This window comes from Semicossyphus pulcher, unplaced genomic scaffold (genome assembly GCF_022749685.1).
Source record: "Semicossyphus pulcher isolate SPU_LCO1_2020_fin unplaced genomic scaffold, fSemPul1.0.p SCAF_7, whole genome shotgun sequence".
NCBI classification, from domain to species: Eukaryota; Metazoa; Chordata; class Actinopteri; order Labriformes; family Labridae; genus Semicossyphus; species Semicossyphus pulcher.
In genome coordinates this window covers 27,437,717-27,458,026 of record NW_027211748.1, presented here as the reverse complement: position 1 = coordinate 27,458,026, position 20,310 = coordinate 27,437,717, and the positions used below count along the sequence as shown (strand labels likewise).

Below are 20,310 nucleotides of genomic sequence, written 5' to 3'. Positions count from 1 at the left end.
AGCATTTAATCATCATTCAATGTGCTCTTTCTCTCCGTATCTCCCCTGCTCTGTTGTTTGTAACCTCCCACTTGAACCGGAACCTTTTCTCGGGGTTTGCAGCCCTCCCTGTCGGTCTATCGCCCTGACAGCAGCCACAACACCGATCACGCACACACCACTGCGCGCGCGCGCTCATCTCTGCCTGGAGCAGGATGCGTCCTCGTTTGCGAGTCATCATGTAACATACATCCGCTGCTACCGGTGGAAGTGACATACATTCATCCTCATTGACAGCCTCCTCTCCGAGGACGATTGACAGGATACATGGGCGCTGCTGCTGCACGGATGCACCCTACGCGCTCTGCTGCTCTGTGGTGACCGGCGGATCGCCTCGTTGGGGTTGGCGACCCTTCGTTTCAAGCTACTTATTACATCGGACAGGATTATTGACGCACACTCCAACCTCTGGGGTCGATAGAGGGGTAAAAGATGGGGGGCGCGACCTCTTGCTGCGTGTCTGGCAGCCCCAAGCTCCGCAGAAATGCCCACTCCAGGCTGGAGTCGTACCACCAGGAGTCGGAGCTGAGCAGGGAGGAGACGGGATGCACTCTGCAGCACATCAGCGACAGGGAGAACGTCGACGGTAAGAAATACTTTTTGAGTCAACATGTCGCATATTATTAAGAGAGCAAGTCAAGTTATAAAGTTCTTTGGAAATTCTGCGAGTGATTGCAGCATGGCATACAGTGCTTAGAAGGAATACTGAATGATGTTTGTTCTAAAGGAGGGTGCAAATCCTTTGAAACAGCAAAAAGTAAACTTTAACTCAATAAAGAATATTAGATAAACCTGTAAGCCCGGTGGGATATGAAAGAAACATAGTCTGGTAGCACTTTATACTAGGGTCAATGAATATAATAGGCCCAATATAACCTTCAAAATAAGATATTAAAGTCATTTTTAAATCTTGGATGATCACTCTTGACCTCTCCTGTGATCTCAATAAAATCTGCACCTCTCTCACATCCTGCAGAAATAGCTGCCGCTGCCCTCTGCTCACTCTCATCTCTCTGTGATATTGAGTGACTGGCAGAAACGAATAACAGCCGTGAGGACAGCCAGGCACATGGCTAAAAGTCATGTGTGCATGTTCGCTCCCATGTGTCCCTGCAGAGAGATATGGAGCTGCAGACAGCATCCTGTTCATGAGGGCAGACTCCTTTGTGCTGCTCTTTGTTTTCAGCCTGTGCATGAAAGAAACTGCAACTATGGAACGCAGCTCCCCCTCCACTGACACATGCTAATATGCATTACAATTGACCCATTCACACTGGAAAGTGTCTACTAAATGGGCTATTTAGTGCCTATTTGCAGCCGGCAGCCGAATCATTACATAGAAATGGATTTTCTCAGAAACTGTAAGGCCCATTTTATTTTCTACCAGAAATTGTTGGACTCTTTCACAGGCCGGCATGATGACCTTTTTTTTTTGAGGATTACACCATCAGAAAGTCTGCCAATATCTCAGACCATTAACTATAGGACAAGTACTGTATTCTTGTGTCAATGCATCCAATCATTCTGTCTCTACACTTGATAGCATCTACAGAAGCCTCAAATACGCGGTTGTTCTTGGCCCAAAGAAGTCAGACTTTATCACAACAGGGATTCAGTGTAAGTGTATGTCATTGAGTAGCCACATCGGTTCACAACTCAGTCTTTAGAAGTGCTGCTATATAAATAAAGCTGCGCTGTGAATAGACTTCTAAAGACAACTCTTGGGTAAACGGAAATGTCAAATATCTTCTGATCTATTTATCTGAGAAGAAATCCAGTATTAGTTGCTGTTTTTTGTGACAGCATATTGGCATAAATTAAAAAGAGGAGATGAAACATTCCTAAGTCTGTAGCCAGAGAGTCAGCTGTTGATCAACTTGTTTATTCTGAACCATTTTCAACATTGCGACTCATGAGCCCTTTTTACACTGCGGTTCCGCGTCAGCAGCGTGATGAAGCTCCGCCATCATGCAGCCTTTGCCATTTAACATTGGCCGCCCCAGTGTGTGTTTTTACATCGTGCTCCGGCGTTGAGGAAGCAAAACGTGCCCGAGGTGTAAACAAACAGCGCGTGCGTGAAATACACACACACGGCGATCTTCTGCCCTGCCGGCTCCACTGTTTACACTGACACCGCTTCGCCTCTGTTACGCCTCTGTTATTACCTCTGATCCCGGCTCAGAGGCGGAACGACTTCGCCCCCCCCCACACTCTGCCTCTGTGCGTTCTACATAGAAGACGGAACGTAACAGAGGCGTCATCATCCCGCCTTGAACTAGCAGTGTGTAAGGGCCTATAGACTGTAAATATGAAGAGGATATCGTCGCCCATGCTGGCCGTTTTTGCTCGTTTGGGTTGGCTTCACTTTTCTAACCCAGAGGCTGTGTCTACATCTGTAGTACAGGAAGATCAGACCCTACCCGTCAGAGCATGCAACACAATACCTGGTACAGGCTCAGGCTCTCGCAACTCCACTGTTCATATCCCTCCAATGGCGCCGCTCGCATTAAATTCAAACTCTGTTGCTCGCTTACAAAACAGCAACAGAAACGTCTCCTGCCTTCCTGAACGCCCTCATCCAGGTCTACACTCCGTCCCGCCCAAGGAAAGGTACCTGGTACTCCCATCACAACAGGGCCCTAAGTCTCTAACTAGACTTTTCTCCTCAGAAGTGGAAGAAGCTAAAGACCCAGCTCTCTCATGAACACCTCCACACTTAATGATATTGATGCTATTGATGATATTGATGCATCGTACTTGTCATGAACTTTGTACAAGTAGGAATGGATTAGGAGCACTTTTGGAAAGTCTGTCCTCCAAAGCCTTGTAGTGTTTAACACAAGTAAAAGCAACCAAAGAACAGCTAAGGAGTTGCTGCTTAAAGTTAGTGTGGTTGTTGGACTGTCATTCACTTTATGAGGTGTAAAAACACAAGTTTGGAGCCATACTCCACAAACGGACCTGTCGTCTTTATTAGTAGACAGAGAAGAAGTAGAAGAATCTTGTTGTGCAGGTGAACAAAGAATATGAGGACTCATGGTAGTTGGTGCACTTCGCCAGAGGAAGCTGTCCAGTCTTTACTTCCTACAACCAAACTGAGTGGTGGCCTTTAATTGCAATGTCAGCATGGTGGATCTTTTTATTGATCAGTGTTGTCATTTCCTCTTGTGAACTGGTAGAGTGCATGCAGCGAACATACTGTATGCCATTTGTGATTGCTCTTAACCGGAGTGCTTTGTATTACAGTGGGTGTCTGTGTTGGTTATTATGGATCCAGTGAACGTAGAAGAAGACCAATATTGGAATTTTGAGACTATTTAGATTTTGATAACCAACATGGCAGCCAATTAAGTGATGTTCTAGCTGGAATTAAAACACTTGCCCAATTTTCAACCTACTGTACATGATAATATTTAACATTATTAGACATTTTCAACCACTCCTACTGTGGACCAAGGTCTGCTGGTCTCAATGTAAGCTGCAGACAGAGCTGGAAGTACTGTAAACAATGGAGTTGATGCTGGGATGATCTTGGGGTGGATAAATCGGTCGAGCTCTACCTGGAAGATGTGGTGTTATTGCCAACACAGCAAAGTGATAAATGTTTTGGATCATTGCTTTAATAGGGTGCTTATATTGCTGGAGTGAGAAGCCAGAAGCTCTGCTGACAGAGTAAAAGAGCGACCTGAAGGCAGTTCAAAGACAGATGACTGACAGTTGACCAACGCTTCTTGACGGGGATAAAGACGACTCGTGCTGAGACGCCGTCTGTCTCAGCGGTGCAGTGATTGAAACAGGAGCGTGTCTAATGTGTGTTCTCTCTATTATGAGTTCACAGACAGTGCTGTGGAGATTAGTGGGCTTCATTATGATCTGCACCATCAGAAAAACACTTCTCCCCCCCCCCCCCCCTAAAGACAAGCCCGGAGAGGCAGCTGTGAGCCTGTGTCAGAGCAGATAGCAGAAGCCACCAGGGACAAGAGATCGCCAAGTATTAACGCCTCAATTTAGAGCGTGACGTTCTGCTTTCAAAGACATCATCTGCGTCCTAATTGAATGTGCTGGCTACTGTGGATTAAAAAGTTACAGTGATGCTGAACAATTAAAATGTGGGCCCAACAGAATTTAGCACATACATAGAGTGGGTCTCCTTCCTTGGACTTGTTACACAGAGAGGTAGATCAGTGCAATGCTACTGCAGGAGTAGGTAGTAAGTATTAATTATTTGTTAAATATAGTTAAATAGTGAAAATACACAGACTATACAACCCACAAGTACTTTTAGTTGAGTTCAGCCAATTTAGGTGAAAAAGTACAGGGTCAGGTCATGCCAACAACACTGCATCTCCTGCAGGTGTGCTGAGGGTACGGATGTGGTGCAGACTCAAGGTGAATCATTTTTGAGTTACTGCTAATTCATTGGGATGAGTTACGTCAAGTTTCTTTAAAGTAACTTTCTTCTTTATTAAGATAGACTGTTTTACAGTGTAGTTTCAAGCCTTCTTCAATACAGCATGCTGCTGATTCTATAACTCTTGGTCCCATTTAAAGCTGATAAAGCTGGGACTGCTTGAGGGCCTGGCAACTTGTGATTTCCAAGTTGCTTCTGTACAGAAATGTCAAAATAATAAAAGCCCTAATCACAATCTTCGATCCAAATGTCAACAACATGGGAGCCAAAAAACAGAAGATTGTAACCTGATGTGTCTTATAGTGCAAGGACTCAAACCAGACAGACACAAAATGTAAGTTAATACCGTTCCTGATTACGGTCTTTTAAAGCGAGTCGAGTGTAAATGCAAATAAATGTTGACATATTAAGTTTTCTGTTGTTGAGAACAAACACTGTATGTGGAGAGACACCAACTGACTCCTCACCCCGGAGGAGGAAGTGCATGGACAGAGAGAGAGAGAGAGAGAGAGACAAAGCCGTCATATGATCTGCCTCTCTCTGACAAAGCTCGCTGTGTTTCTGTCTTAAGATGACTGCTGTTTGTGTGAGGCATCGAGCATCAGCTGATGCTCTAACATTTAGGTACAGTGTTTGGACGGGTGGAAGGAAACAAGCTTCCCCAAAGTTGGGTCTGTTTGGTGAACTTTGTGTTTGTAATTTAGACTGAATTCAGAGTTCTGCCACAATTTAAAGTTATTTTAATTCTTATAGCCTCCCTGTTGCAGTTTATTATTACATACATCATGTGATATAATACAGAGGTTCTACGCTTTACTCTTGTCAACCACAGGCGTTTAGGGCTTTGAAAATGCTGCATTATTTGTTTTAACAGTATTTATCAATGTATAGGTGCATGTACTGTGATTTCAAAAAAGGATGTCTTATATTTGAACCTAATCCTTAAATTTAAGACGTCTCAGACGGAGATGATTTCTTCTTTGCATGGCTCTGCAGCTGCAGTATACCCACTAACTATTAAATCATTCTAATGCAAAGACCCTCTCACCTCAAGTCTTTGTAACTTGCATGGCTGAAATCTCAGATAATTGCACCTTATCTTTACGTATTATCTTACCTTTACCTTTTACCCCTTTTTCCTTTTCTTTGTCACACATTATCAGTCAGACTTTACACTGTCAAGGCAGCAGACAAGGCAGTTTCAGATCTAACACTCTTTACTTTGTCCATTTCAGACACTAGCAGGTTTTTCTTACAGTAAATAAATTAAAAGGAGCAACAGCATGGTGGTGCAGTGGTTCAAACCCCAGTTTGGGCAAAGTTGGCATGCCTCCCGCAGTCCAGAGACATGCTTGTAAGGTTAATTGGTGACTCTAAATTGCAGTGGGTGTGAGTGCGAAAGATTGTCTGTCTCTATGTGTCAGCCCTGTGAATGACCTGCGACCAGTCCAGGGTGTACCCCGCATTTCGCCCCTGCGACTCTGAACAGGATAACGGTATAGATAGTGGAAGCAGAGAATATAAACTATATACTGATATTTGATAGGGAGCAGGCGTGCGAGGAAAAGCATGGTTTGAAATGACAGGAGGAGTGAGAATGGCATGATGATGTAACAACAAAAAGTGACGGAGCAGGATATGGATCGACCAACAGAACCAAACAAGATTCAAGTACATTGAAATTAAATCTCCTGTGAGGAGTTTTTAGCTGGTTATGAAACGGACTGAAATTTATAACCACAACATGACCTACAAAAGCAAACCAGACCATCAGTGACATGATTGACTTTATAGTTATTTTTAATGTCTAACCACTGCTTCTGGGCCGGTGTTAGATGAGGCGACGAACAGCGCGCTGCCGAAACAGACTTTGTTAAAATTTTGTACAGCAAAGATTCACAGCGAGTGATACGTTCGACCGTTTGAAGGAAGCAGGATGAGATTTATTTTCATAAAAGAAGACTTACACATGTGCAGGACAAGATCAGCGAGGAGATAAGATGTACTGCTTTGTCCACAGGGGTCGAAAAGACACTTTACTAACTAATAAGAGGGTTAGGGCTCTCATTCATACATAGTTCCCCATCCCCGCCTCCACATTAAAGTTGTCCTCGGTTATCCTTTTCAACAAGATTACAGCAAGGGGACTCAGAATGCTCAAGTATTTAGTAGTTTTATTTATGGCAAAGGACAGAAATGGAAATGCAGGGCAAATTAGTGAAACAATTTTCCACAAGGCAGGTACCATAAAGCAATTTCCAGAGCAACCCGGTGCACAAAGAGATGAAAACACATGAAAGATTATTTCTCCTGTTTGGGTTTCATCCTTCATCCAAACATACTTTCCTGAAATAGTGGGCCAAAGAATAACTTCATAAAACATTCTTGGCCATGATAGCAATTTTTAAGTTTGGTCCAGGGGGAATAATTTAATATCACAGAGTTTTGCTGAGGAAGCACTTTCGACTGTCAAAGCCACATCAAGCCCCATCGTGCTATTTTTACAGCAGCAGCAGCAGCCATGTGTTTCACCAGAGGCTGATGACGGATTCAGCTCATCATGGTGGCGATAAGGAAACAGCTCTATTTAAAGTGCTGATCTCGAAGATATCAGTTCGTTCTCTTTGGCAGCACCTATGGTGATAAAAGATAATTGCAGGAGCACACTTCCCAGATATCCAGACAGTGCTGCATGTGTGACGTCCACGGTTTGCTATTGTTTGCTTTGTATTTTTGAAGTTGTATCTGTAGTCATCCATCTTTTCTTTGTTTGTTCAGCCATAGTAGATTACTGTTTACTCGCAACACTTGCAGAGAGCGGAAAAGCAGCCGCTTAGCTCCGCCTACCCTCTCTGGCAGACCAACCCCTGCTGGCTGATGGAAAACGCGTCACTAACTGGGCGCGAGGGTTGCCACAGACACCCAGTCTGTAATACTGCAAATGCAAAGGCTTTCATCAGTGGGCCACAGGCTCAATCACCATCGTGTTACCTCATTCGGCGATAGATAGAGACTTAACAGACATTTATTTACATGAAAATCTTCAAGATTATTACTTTAAGGGCCAGATCTGGTAAAAAAAAATCCAAGAAATTCGAAATTAGATGCTTATTCTTTTCCTTTTCCTTTGTTGATGATAAATTATTCCTTTCAGGCTCATGATATTCACAGGAGAGGGTCCTTGTTTGATTTATTGACTAGCAATGAGAGTGTCATTTACTCCCCAGTACACACCCACACCTCCTCTTCTCACTAATTATCACTTCAGAAAGGCACGTTGGCTTTGAGCTGCCGAGAAAGAAAACACTCAAAAGACGATCTGATTTACATCATGGAGGACGAGATCTGACGGGAGAGTGTCAGTTCTGATTACAAAACCCTTCAGAACCTAATCCACCTCCAGACAGACACATCAGAGCTGCATCCTCTGAGCTGGCCTCATGACCTGCTGTACGAGATTCTGGTTGAACGTCTAGTTAGGTCTAGTTTATTCATCACGTGTGGTGGAGAACAGCAGCGTGGCAGTAATCATAGTGGAGGTAGTTATGGTAGTTAGTGGTTAATGTTCTCAGGGAATTCTCCCTCCCCTGAAATGGGCCCACATGCATGTGTGCACCACAGGTCACTTTTGTTTGTTTAAGCTGGGTCGGTTACACTCATGGCCCATGGTCGGAGTGTGTGTGTGTGTGTGTGTGTGTGTGTGTGTGTGGTTGTACATGTGTGTTGAAACCGTATAAGGGGGGTTAGGATAACATCCTCCTGTTGTTTGACGGCTGACACAATAATGAAGATGGAACAAATGTGCAACCCTAGCAGCAGTGCGGAAGAATAAACACATTTTTTAAAAACCTGACATCATTAATCGCTTACTTTTTAAAATGTATTCATATTCTGATATTCTAAACATTAATTGTCTGAATCCTGCACGGCTTCAACAACCATTTATACCTCAGCAGAATGGCTGGTCAGTCTCGTATCGTGAAGTCAAAAAGCATGAGAAAATAAATATCATGCATTCATATTGTTGTTTATTACAATAAACTATTGAGTTAAGGTCATACCCTTCAGCCCAGAGTACGTCCACTGTGGTTGAAATATGTCACAGGTCAATTTAAATGGTTAACCATTAATAAGCATGACTGAACATTGAACATGGTCACTGACTGCATGGGAGCGAATCAGTGTTCATTCTTCCACAGCCTCCAACAATAACACTGGGCTCACGTTCACATCAGAGCACATTGTAACTTAAACAGCCTTCAGAGGCCGAGCGGCTCGAGGCAGGAAGAATCCCAAAGGGTGAAGCCTGATAATTACCATTCAAAAGGTATTCTTGATTAAAAAAAATACATTTTAGGAACAAATTATTTGATTAATTTGTGACTATAAAAGCTATCTTACCCTTAGTTTGAAGACAGCTGCCTACATTCACTCTCCTTTACCTGAAACATCTGGCTTTCAGATGCTACAAGGTCAATTTTCTTCTTTGTTTACTAGCTCGTCTGCCATTTTTGTTTCTGCAGCTAGTTGGCTTGTTTTCAGAAGATGGCTTTTATAATGGAGAGCTGGGACAGTAAACCATACAATCAAACTGTTTCGCTTTGGGACCAAAACGTTGAGCTAAAATGCTAATGCTAATACAAAGCAATGTCTTAGAGACATTAATTATTGTTGGGAGGTGGCCGGGCATTCCAGTTACTGCAGGACTATAATGACTAGGACAATCCACGCGTCTAATCCATCCGTGATTTGTTGGCATGTGTGTCAGTCACTCATTAATGTTTGGTTGTCTAGGCCGTTGCTAGCCTATGACAGCTAACAGTTATAAGTAATGCCAAAGAGAAAGTCGGTCTAATCTAAGAAGCTCCAGACTTTCTCCTTCTTTGTAAAGTACCTGGCAAAGAAAACGCTGCTTTCATTGCACCTTGGTGATGAAAGGTGTGCTTGGTTGGTTTGCATGCTGATGTAAATGCCTACATTATGTGCATACGAACATACAGGTGCTCGTGCATACGAACATACAGGTGCTCGTGCATCAAGGTGAAGCAACGTTACAATTTAGGGTCCAAGTTTTGGGGCGAGAAAATACGTTCGGCCTGTTGTAGGGGGAACTTGGACTTTGGACACAGACGTTTCGAGCCATTAAAGGTAACTGGTGCACCTGTTCTTTATCGTGTACCTTTTAACTTACAAAATCTAATAAGCCCTGAAAGACGTTTGATGGTCAGTCCTCGATTAAATAATTGGGGAATATGTCTAGAAGTGATGTCTCCTCAAAACAGAGCAGATTGTGTTAACAGATAGCAGCACCATGCTGCTGACACTGCCACATTTAAGGATGCTCTGCAGTTAACTCTGAGACACTGACGCAGCAAGATGCATGAAAAAAGCAGACACATAATCCAAACCACAAACACTTGTCCATCAGCAGCTCTATGTGCTGCTTTGTGCTTCTAAAATATTGATGTAAATGCTCCGGATCCCCCCAAAATAAGGTTTCAGGAAGAGAAATCCAGCAGGGTTTAAGGATATAAAAACAAACGCAACATTTGAAACACTGTCGTGCAGTTGTGGATCGGGCCATTAGGAGCAGGGTGCGTCTGTTGTTAATTCATTATGTAAGAGCAGTAAGACTAATAGGTTAGCCGAGCTTCTCCTGTTTCTCTGTGCAGATGCCGACCGCGAGTCTTCGTTAAAGTTTACTTGAGGTGGTGAATATCGCATATCAACACTCGACACCCGCTGCTGTGCACTCTGGGATTTCCAGTAGGTCGGCCCAGTAGGTCAACAACTGTCAGATTTATTCAGAGATCAATATAATCATTCGGGTTGAGCAGAACTGTTTTATTTTCAAGTGAGTCAAGTTTCAAACACGAGCTGCTTTATATAAGGGACAGACATTGATTAAAACTGTTAACATAAAAAAAAAAGAGCAAATCTTAATAAGATAAATATAAACTAACATCTAGATATGCAAAATGCATCTGTACTAAATTCCTAACAGAACCTTTTCTGCAATCCCATGTGCTGCATTCTGTACTGATGAGTATGGAAAAATAAATAGATAAATCCAATAATTTTGTGTGTTTTATTCTTGGCCTATTGTGGGCTCTGGCATTAGAATGACCTTTCTTTAATACAACTAAGTTTGAAATGAGCAAAAGGATCAATTCCAGTCTGTAACTGTGGATTTGCGTATCAACAATAGTGTTGATAAGTCTGTTCAGAGATTTTCGTATTATAATATACAGTATATATATTCTTTAAAGCAGCTTGAAGTGACTTGAAGTGAAGTTTGCTGCTGTGGAAAAAATTTGAAAGAAAACATTTACAAGGCTAACATATACGTGATATAAGTTTACATATGTGTAAATTGTGTTCCTTTACCGAGCTTCAGAGATACTTTCTATTGTGACTGGCTGCCTCAGACTCCAGTTTGACACATGCGTCGTACATCTGACACGTCATCGGCACCTGTCAGAAATGATCCAAGTGTGTTCTGCTGTTTGTGCATTTATTAGAGAACAAGACCAGGTCAAAACCTAGTATGTGGCTGACCGAATCAGGTCAGTGTGCGCTTTTGCGGGCAATGTGTTACAAGGCCGATGACAACGTGTTTGAAAGCAGGTGCACGCTGCGGATGTAGTTGAGGACAGCGGACGAGCAGCAGCCCCGCCCACTCCCCGAACAAAGTATCCAGAGCCGTATAGACAGAGAGTCGCGTCAGTTGAAGTCCAATATGTGCCATGATCCAGCGCAATGTTGCAACTCTCTCTCTCTACGGCTCTGAAAGTACTGTCAGTCACTCAGTCAGTTACTCAGTCAGTTACTCAGTCAGTCAAAAACTACTTAACTCTTTTTGAAGCATCACTATTGCCAAGTACAAGGTTCCTGGTTCGAATCCCGGTTCAGACATAGTAGGCCTTTCTGTGTGGAGTTTACATGTTCTCCCCGTGCATGCGTGGGTTCACCCCAGTGCTCCAGCTTCCTCCCACAGTCCAAAGACATACTCGTTAGGTTCACTGGTGACTCTAAATTGCCCGTAGGTGTGAGTGTGAGCGTGAAAGGTAAGCTTTGTGATTGACTGGTGATCATTCCAGCGTGTAACCCCGCCTCTCGCCCAGTGACAGCTGGGATAGGCTCCAGCCCCCCGCGACCCTGAACAGGATAAGCGGTATAAATAATGGATAGATGTAAAAACAGTAAAATGTACATTAAGCATGTTTGTAACAATAGAAGCATTTGTAGCTGTATATTATAAGATAAGATGTATAATTTCTGACTATACTGATATAAAACAAATGTATTACATTACTGTTATATCTTTAAATAAAATATCTTTAAGTTGTATTAAGATTAGATTAAGAGCATCAGGCCAGAATCTTTTAAGGAGCTGTTAATTTGAAATCCGTCATGCTTTATATTCTCAGCCCCACAGGGCAGTGACCGCACAGTGAACACCAGCTCAGCTTCTGTTTAAGCTGTAATATGCCAGCGTGTTGAAATTGGCCGGATACAGCGATACCCCTGATTACTGTTGCATAAGGTGCTAAACCGACACAAGTCTAATCCAAGCTCATTCAGCCTGCCGGGCTGCGGACGCCTTCAACCAGAACTAATCAGATGTGCTTCTGAAAGTGTCAAAAGGGGAAACTGTGTTTAAGCTCGAGCCGACCATCCAGCACGGGTTCAGCAAACGGAAGTGGCATTTGGGCTAAAATAAGTTTAGTAAGTACACAAAGAGTTTGCACGCCAAAGTCTATTAAAAGGCTCTTGTAATTCTGTTATGCAGTGGAGGAGAATACAAAGATGATTTAGCTATGGCTTAGTCAAGATGCAACATTCACTCACTCTTTATAATCATTAACAATGAGTGAAGTACAAACTGTGCAAGTATTCATTCAAAACTTTCCACTGTGCCACAAAAACACAGTTAAATAAGTGTTTTATCGTTAAAAACAAACCTACTCAGGAAGTTACAAAAGTCAGTAAAGATGCTGTAGTTAAAGAATAAGACTGACACCAAGCACTGTTGGATTTTTAAGGTCTTAAAGTCACTAAACATGTGGTTGTTATGCAGAGAGAAAGAGATCAGAATCAGATTTTCTTTTTGCATGACTTTATTTTCAAAATGCACCTGACCACACTACAAGTTAGACATATGATTGGCTGTGCTGCTCTTCCAGCGTCTGCATTTTAATCAAATAGCCTGGATCTTGATCTGTGTCTGTGTTACAGTCATGTTGTTGGAGTCGGAACATTTGGCTCTGCAGACTGAATGCTGGGAATTTGATTTTGCTTTTCAAGATGCAAAGTTCAGTGTTGAGTGCAGAATACTGAGCATGTTCTCCTTTGATTTATGTTAGCTTAATGATGCTCTTTCAGCAAGATATCAGTGGAATGATTGTCTTCAGCAATTAGTAGCCTGCATCAAAAATGTAAACACCGTAACATGTTTTACTTTATAGGAGTTTTCGCTGTGAAAAGTGAAACTCAATAGGGAGAGAGAAGTGCCTCTTCAGTTTTTACTCAACACTGTCCGTCTCATCAAAGTAGCTGCTTAAATCCACATTGCAGTTAAACATTTGGCATGCAGCCTATAATTAGGGTACACTCTTTGAGTGCTTCGCTTTTTTATAAGATGTGCACACGCAGCAGTGCTCTCAGGACACGATGAAGTGCAGATTAGCTTTCAGTTGGAACAGAGGATCATAAATAAGCATCTTATCAGAAACATTGTATTGTAAGAGCTTGTTCAAAAATTAAACACACAGTCATTCTCATTTATGAGTCATTATATTGTTATCAGCTTTCTTATTTGATTTAATGTCAAGTAAGATAAGACAGTCTGCAGCAAAGCTAGCAGCTCTATGAGTTTGTACCAACGCACAGGCTAAATGCTAACATCAGCAACAGCTAACATCAAGCTAATACACTCATATGACAATGCTAACCTGCTAGAGTCGTCCAAGCAGCTCCGCGTGGTACTTAGGCATCATAGGGCTTTGAGCGCAATGCTGACATTTTCATGCTAACATACTTAAAATGGCAACGCTAACATGCTGATGTGTAGCAGACACGTGTGCCAGAAGGCCAAAACTGATAGCAATGTTATTGGTTTTGCAGGTATTTGGTCATAAGTTAATTATGTTCTGGGGACCATATCTCTACCAATTATAGGGCAATCCATGTTGCTTAACTCACATTGAAGTAACACAGAAGATGAATGTCTCTGATCATTGTTGTCATAATGATGTATAGGCCTTTGTTTTGTGTTTTCACAGAGCTGAATATGGAGTATAATCCATCAGACCATCCTCGGGCCAGCACCATATTCCTCAGCAAATCCCAGAACGACGGTGAGTAGCTCTGTCATGGGTCAATGACTGTTTGCCCCCTGCTGGCTGTGAGACATAATGCAGGTTGAAGGCAAATCCACAGTTTAGGATTAAATATTTGCTTTGGATGAAAAGTTTGACATGCATTTATCGTACATTTTAACATTATAATCAGATTTAATCCAGATGATGAGGCCAATTTTAATTGAAAAATCCAGAGGAGCTCTGATCCCAGAGCAGTTTCTTTGTGGCCAGCTCATTTATGCCGTCGCCCAGAGGCATCAGTCGGAGAGCTTCAGCATCCTGTAGGGGGGTCGGCCAAGCTGTGCCAGAGGAAATATTAACATGTCTCTTAAAGCCATAAACACAACAGCATGAGCTCATGGGGGCTCAGCAAGACAATACAGGCCTTGTGATGTCAAAGTACATAACTGCATCCAATGACTGCTTCTTCCTGTAATCCTTAGTATTATCCAGATATGAGATGCTGCTTCATCAAGAGAATGTGTACGTCACTGTGTAACTGTTTGACCAGCTGCAGACAAACACATGAAACAGTCTTGTGTTGCAATGAAAACATCACATGTTGGTGGTTTGTGGCTTTAAAGGGTAAAGCTGACGTTATTCAAGCCTTTTTATTTTTATCAACAAATCCCCTGAGGAGACGAAACCCGCAGCAAATTAATCCTACCAGCGCTTGTTGTCTGTGAATGTGTCTGAGCTTTATTGAAGTTTAAAAACACTAAACGCACAAACAGAAATGTTTTTGAAGACATGAGGCACTTATAGCTCTGAAATAAATGATGTTAATTTACCGGGTTTACGAACATTGTGGCTTGTGGCCCTTTATAAGACGAGCAACTTTTTGCAGCCCTTCAGTAGAGGTCGCAGATGTCTTGGGAATCAACACAATGGCTAATCTGTCCTTCTCACTTGGTTTTGTTTTAGGTTCGTTTGTAGCATCACAAAGATGTCCAATAGTGCAAATGATAGGCCGATATAAAAACAACAGTTCTTACTTTGCACCATAACCAAATAATATGCATCATATCGCCTGAAGTAAACAAGGTGAAAGGGAAAAGCTGATCTACCCCTTTGTTTTGATGGTCAGGGATTACAATGAGACAACATAATGAGCTGTTCAGGTGACTAGTTAATGGTGATTTCAGTGACTTTATGAGAAGGAAATTACAGTATCTATGAACCTACACTTGTCTTAATATAATGTCTGTAACATGCATGTTGTGTACAGTTTTTAATAATAATAATAATAATAACCTATAGAGCAAAATCCAAGTTACAAAGTGGTTTAAAAAGGCAGCAAAGCAAAACAGAGATAACACAATCTTAATCAAAGGCAGACATAGAAAAAACAAATAATTTCAAAACTATATGAAATTAATCCAAACGAATAGAAATAAATAAAATAAAATAAAATAAATGAAAAGTAAAATCTGGAAAGGCTCGCTTATAAAAGTACATTTTAAGAAGGGATTTAAAAGAGATCAGCTAACCTGACGTCCTCGGGCAGGTCGATCCAGAGCTTCGGAGCCTTTAGTCTTCAGTCTGGCATTTGCAGCACACAGAAGACCTTTAAAAGCTTTTATATATTTACCCTGAAAAAGAAGTGGAAAAATATTCAATAGGACCAAATTACAGCTCTGACAAGTTTCATGCTTTTATTAAAGATGAACCTTTAATGCGGTGCATGTCACCTGGACCATGAGGGAACAAGTAAACACGTGTAAAACCTTCAACATATGTATCAGAAATGTTTTGGTCTTCTTTCCTCTCTTGGGATCGTCTCTTGAATCCTCTGATATTCTTTTGGCTTCAATGCTTTGACACAGATTAACTTCTACATTTGAACATGTAACAACTGGTGGTGGCATTGCTAGTACTTCCTGTATCGTCTCTCAGTCAGAGTTTTGGGCACCTGAGAGTTGTATTTACGACATTACACACTGGAAAAGTATTCTTTTGCTGTCATGTTATGAGAACCAAACACACTAAGGTTTGTGGTTGTTGTTTTTCAGAGGTGCCCTACAGGAACGGTGAGTACTCCTTGGTGTGACTCTGTCTCCCTCTTGTGGTGTAATGGCACATTCTGCTGCAGCTCTCTGCTTTCTGCCTAATTTCTACTTGTGACCTCTGAACCCTCACAAACAGCCTTTGTTCCTTGTGTCTAAATGTTAACTCCTTGCTGTGCTTTGTTTCTTGTGATAACAGCGTGTGTGTTGCTGGTTGATAACTGTTGCGCTTTGTATGTGTGTCTTTCTGCTGCTGTCAGTGTACAAGAGATGTATTGACACACCTTTCTCTCCCTCTGTAGTTCGAGATAAACGGAAAAGCCTTTTCATCAATAATGTAAGTATGCACTCGTTTCTATTTCTATTGCCCCACATCCTAACTATTTTAATTCTTCTGTAAACACACTATATATTTATTTTTTATGCAGCGTTTATTCTGTCCAACATAACACAAAGGGAAATTTAAATTGTAGGTCACATGTCCCTGATTATTATCCCCCTTGAGCACGACACCCTGGCATGCATTATGTGGGTCAGGCAAAAACATGTACAGTCTAATAACAGTCACTGCGCGTGTGTGTGTGTGTGTGTGTGTGTGTGTGTAGCATGGAACGTCGAGAAGGAAATACAGCTCCTGCTCCACCATCTTCCTAGACGACAACACTGTTAGCCAGCCGAACCTCAAGTACACCATCAAATGGTAACGCATGATAAAAATCCATCCAGAACATTGGACGAATTTATTCTGTGCAGATCTGTTTTATTTGACACATGTATTATTATGTTTCTCCTAACAGTGTAGCATTGGCGATATACTACCATATAAAGAACAGGTGAGGATTCACAGTCATGATACGTGATTTCAATCAGAGCCCAAGATCTGCCTCGTAGTTCTTTATTCATTTAATCGAATTAAAAAGAAACTTTATTTGTATGCAAACATACAATAACATGACTGAATAAGAGACCAGGTACTATGTGCAACAACAGCAATATGAAAGCATGTATGTACAACTTGACACTTGTGCTATTACAGGGACCCAGTTATATATCTAGAACCAATAAAATAAGTCTTATTTAATTAATAAGATTTGAATTATTTAAAGAAATTCACCATGAAACTGTTTTTCTCATGCTAGGGACACAGACGGAGGAATGCTGCTCGACATATTTGATGAGAAGCTTCATCCTCTCTCAGTAAGACTCCATCAGTTTTTCTCTGAAACATTTTGCACTCGTATCCCTCACTGATGTCCTTTCCTTAAAGGGCCAGTTTGCTGATTTTCAACCTCAGTCCCATCATGTTACCTTTGGAGGGCGCTATCCGCTTCTCCAACGGGCCCTGGAAAACCTTGGCCAGACTATGTAAAAGGTGGCATCTGGCGGAGGCCAGGGAGCTGGCTAAACTACACTTCCTCAATCTAGGACGTAGTTCGAGATCTGTACCGCTCTGAGCCATGTAGTATTTCACTCCATCCTCTCTTGCTGGGCCGTTCCTTTCAGAGGGAGGGGCGCAATGCATGCTGGGTGTGTGTAGGAATGTAGAATGGGCGAAACACAAGCTGTTTGTACAACTTTCTCCACAGCTATGGCGCCAATTTCAAAAGCGTCTATCGATTACAGAGAACACCAGCTTTGACTGACTGCGGCTTTCTCCAGGGGCGAACTGCTCCTTTAAAGCTTCCTGTTCCCTTCCTTTCCTCTTTCCACCTAAATACCTCCCTCTCATCATCTCATTCTTCCAGAAATCAGAGGTGCCGCAGGACTACAACCATCACGACCCGGAGCAGAAGCAGATCTACCGGTTTGTCCGGACGTTGTTCAGCGCCGCTCAGCTCACCTCTGAGTGTGCCATCGTCACGCTGGTACGATGTTTTAACCTCCTTCATCCTATTATTATTTTTAATAATAACTGTAACCTCACAAACACATTTTGTTCGGGCCTCGGGGGGGAATCAAACTCTTATGTGTTCAGACAAGCCAGGGATGTGTGTAAAATAGGGACGAGGCTGTGCATCCGAAATGCCATGTAGTCCGTGTGTGTTGAATGTGGGATGTCAGACAGGAGAGCATGCATGTGTACCTCCTGACACCATTTAGCAGAGGATCAAAGTCTGTTAGATCATTGACACGTATAACCTTTTACTAGGTCATGATGATAAAGGATCCAAACGTGCAATATTTATGTTTTTAATAGCTTTTAAAAAGGCTTTTATCCGTGTTGTTGTGCAGGTTTACCTGGAGAGGCTCCTGACCTACGCAGAGATCGACATCTGTCCGGGGAACTGGAAGCGGATCGTACTGGGTGCCATCCTGCTGGCCTCAAAGGTGTGGGACGACCAGGCCGTCTGGAACGTCGACTACTGCCAGATCCTCAAGGACATCACTGTGGAGGACATGTGAGTTTATTTCCTGTTAAGAAATGGAACTGGTTTTATTCTTAGGACTCTGGTTCAGGATTAAGATTCACATTAGGATTAGGTTTGAAAGAAGCTCAGAAGTGGGACCAGAAGAACGATGAAATGCTGTAAAGTTGTTTTTGGTAGATTTGGTCTTCCTTATTTTGGAAACACTCGTAAGAGAGGAACAAACAACCTTTGTGGTCTCAGAGACTGGAGGACCTATTGTAGGAGACGTATGGCTTTAGTACAGAAGCCAGCAGTTTAGTCAGGTAGTTTCATAAATGAACCACCAGTGTCTTCCTCTCTTAAAGGAACGAGTTGGAGCGTCAGTTCCTGGAGCTGCTGCAGTTCAACATCAACGTACCGTCCAGTGTCTACGCCAAGTATTACTTTGACCTGCGATCGCTCTCAGAGTCCAACAACCTCAGCTTCCCCCTGGAGCCGCTCAGCAGAGAAAAGGCCCAAAAACTGGAGGTGACTCAGCCGTCTGTTCTTGTATTTATTTAGCTTTTCCTGTCTTTTCTGTATCTTATTTTCCTGGGTCGTTTCTGTCATTTGCCAATAAAATTTAAAGCCACTTCTAAAGGAGTTTATAGATTTCATACTTCAGAACTTCTCGTGGTGAAATCACAAAAGACACTGGAAAAGAAAGCAACGCTTCTACAAACTTTATTTACAAATTACGTGTCTCCATCTAAAGCAGAAATCAATAACCAAAGACCATCGAGCAGGCCGCTGCTTCTTTTTTGGAGACATCCATCTGAACATAACAGATATGAGACCGCATATTGCAAAGAATTACTTGATATTTAAAGGTTTATTGGATTAATTTCAGTCTCAGTTGGCGATAAAGAATAATTACGGGAGCACACTTCCCAGATATCCAGACAGTGCTGCATGTGTGACGTCCACGGTTGGCTCCGGTTGTAACTCTTGATTTTCCTGGCTGACGGTTGCTTTCCTTTTCAGACTGTTTGCTTCATCTGAGCGTCGAGTTTGTTTCTTTTTCTTTGGATTTTCACTTCTTGTTGAAGTTGTATCTGTAGTCATCCATCTTTTCTTTGTTTGTTCAGCCATAGTAGATTACTGTTTACTCACAACACTTGCAGAGAGCGGAAAAGCAGCCGCTTAGCTCCGCCTACCCTCTCTGGCAGACCAACCACTGCTGGCTGATGGAAAACGCGTCACTAACTGGGCGCCGCTTGGGATTTTTTCTGCAAAATGATTGTCTAATTTTCCTACCAACACAAATGTATAAAAATAGAGGCGCTCCCTCTCCTACAATAGCCTAATTGGCTCTGAAAGGAACTTGTTGGGAAAGGAATCCATCTCTTTGCAGCGCGAGTTCTATTTTATGATACTGTCTCTGCATTAAAACCCTTTCCATGTCCTCTTCTCAGGCTATTTCCAGGCTGTGTGATGACAAGTACAAGGACGTACGGAGAGCTGCGAGGAAGCGCTCAGCCAGCACAGACAATCTATGTGGGATAAGATGGGTTCCTGCAATCCTCTCCTAACCAAACGCCATATACTGAACACTGGCATCAGGCTGCACACGGGTGGAAACAGACCAGTGGTTGGAGACTTCAGGTTGGATACACAGATAATACAAAGACGTTGAACCTTGGGAGCCTTGGGAGAAAGGTGTCTTAACTTAACGCGATGCCTTCACAGTGCCTCTGCTCTTCTATTGATGAAAGCGAGACAGGAGTTCCAGCTTGTTTGATCAGGACCAATGAAGGAAGTCCTGGAAAAGACAGCCTTGAAGACTTCCCAGGACATGGCTTTGTGAACTTTTCTAAGTCTGTCCAGTTTTGTGGTTTTGTCCAGACTAGATCTGACATCACCTGCCTTTGAGATGGCCTTGCAACTTCACCATGAAGCATATTATTTAATTCAATTCATTATGAGAACTAATGTGAACAGTTGCAGCAGCCCGAACCCGTAGTACTCAAACATTTCAAAAACAGTAGCATAGCACTGGAATTTCTACCGGTTATTTATTCACTTTCTTGGAATAATAAAAGTATTAACACGTTTTCTCCTCATGGAAATCTTTATATTCCAGGTTTACAGTATTTCTAGCTTAC

General features: G+C 42.3%; 1 protein-coding gene across 1 annotated transcript; it reads left to right on the top strand.

Annotated features, from left to right (window-relative positions):
• The first annotated feature begins 471 nt into the window (after positions 1 to 471).
• LOC138611747 (cyclin-Y-like) lies at positions 472 to 19,806 on the top strand. The gene is made up of 11 exons (XM_069684966.1): positions 472 to 625; positions 13,735 to 13,809; positions 15,825 to 15,842; positions 16,121 to 16,155; positions 16,424 to 16,518; positions 16,616 to 16,651; positions 16,958 to 17,015; positions 17,564 to 17,683; positions 18,051 to 18,217; positions 18,532 to 18,694; positions 19,621 to 19,806. The coding sequence occupies exons 1-11, from the start codon at positions 472 to 474 to the stop codon at positions 19,735 to 19,737; spliced, it is 1,038 nt and encodes a 345-aa protein (XP_069541067.1). The 3' UTR covers positions 19,738 to 19,806.
• Positions 19,807 to 20,310: the final 504 nt, after the last annotated feature.

Excerpts from the sequence above, each read along its gene's own strand:
- LOC138611747 (XM_069684966.1), top strand. The coding sequence starts at position 472 with ATGGGGGGCGCGACCTCTTGCTGCGTGTCTGGCAGCCCCAAGCTCCGC. Across the intron at positions 16,156-16,423 it reads AAAGCCTTTTCATCAATAAT|CATGGAACGTCGAGAAGGAA; the intron begins GTAAGTATGCAC and ends GTGTGTGTGTAG. Across the intron at positions 16,652-16,957 it reads TACTACCATATAAAGAACAG|GGACACAGACGGAGGAATGC; the intron begins GTGAGGATTCAC and ends TTCTCATGCTAG.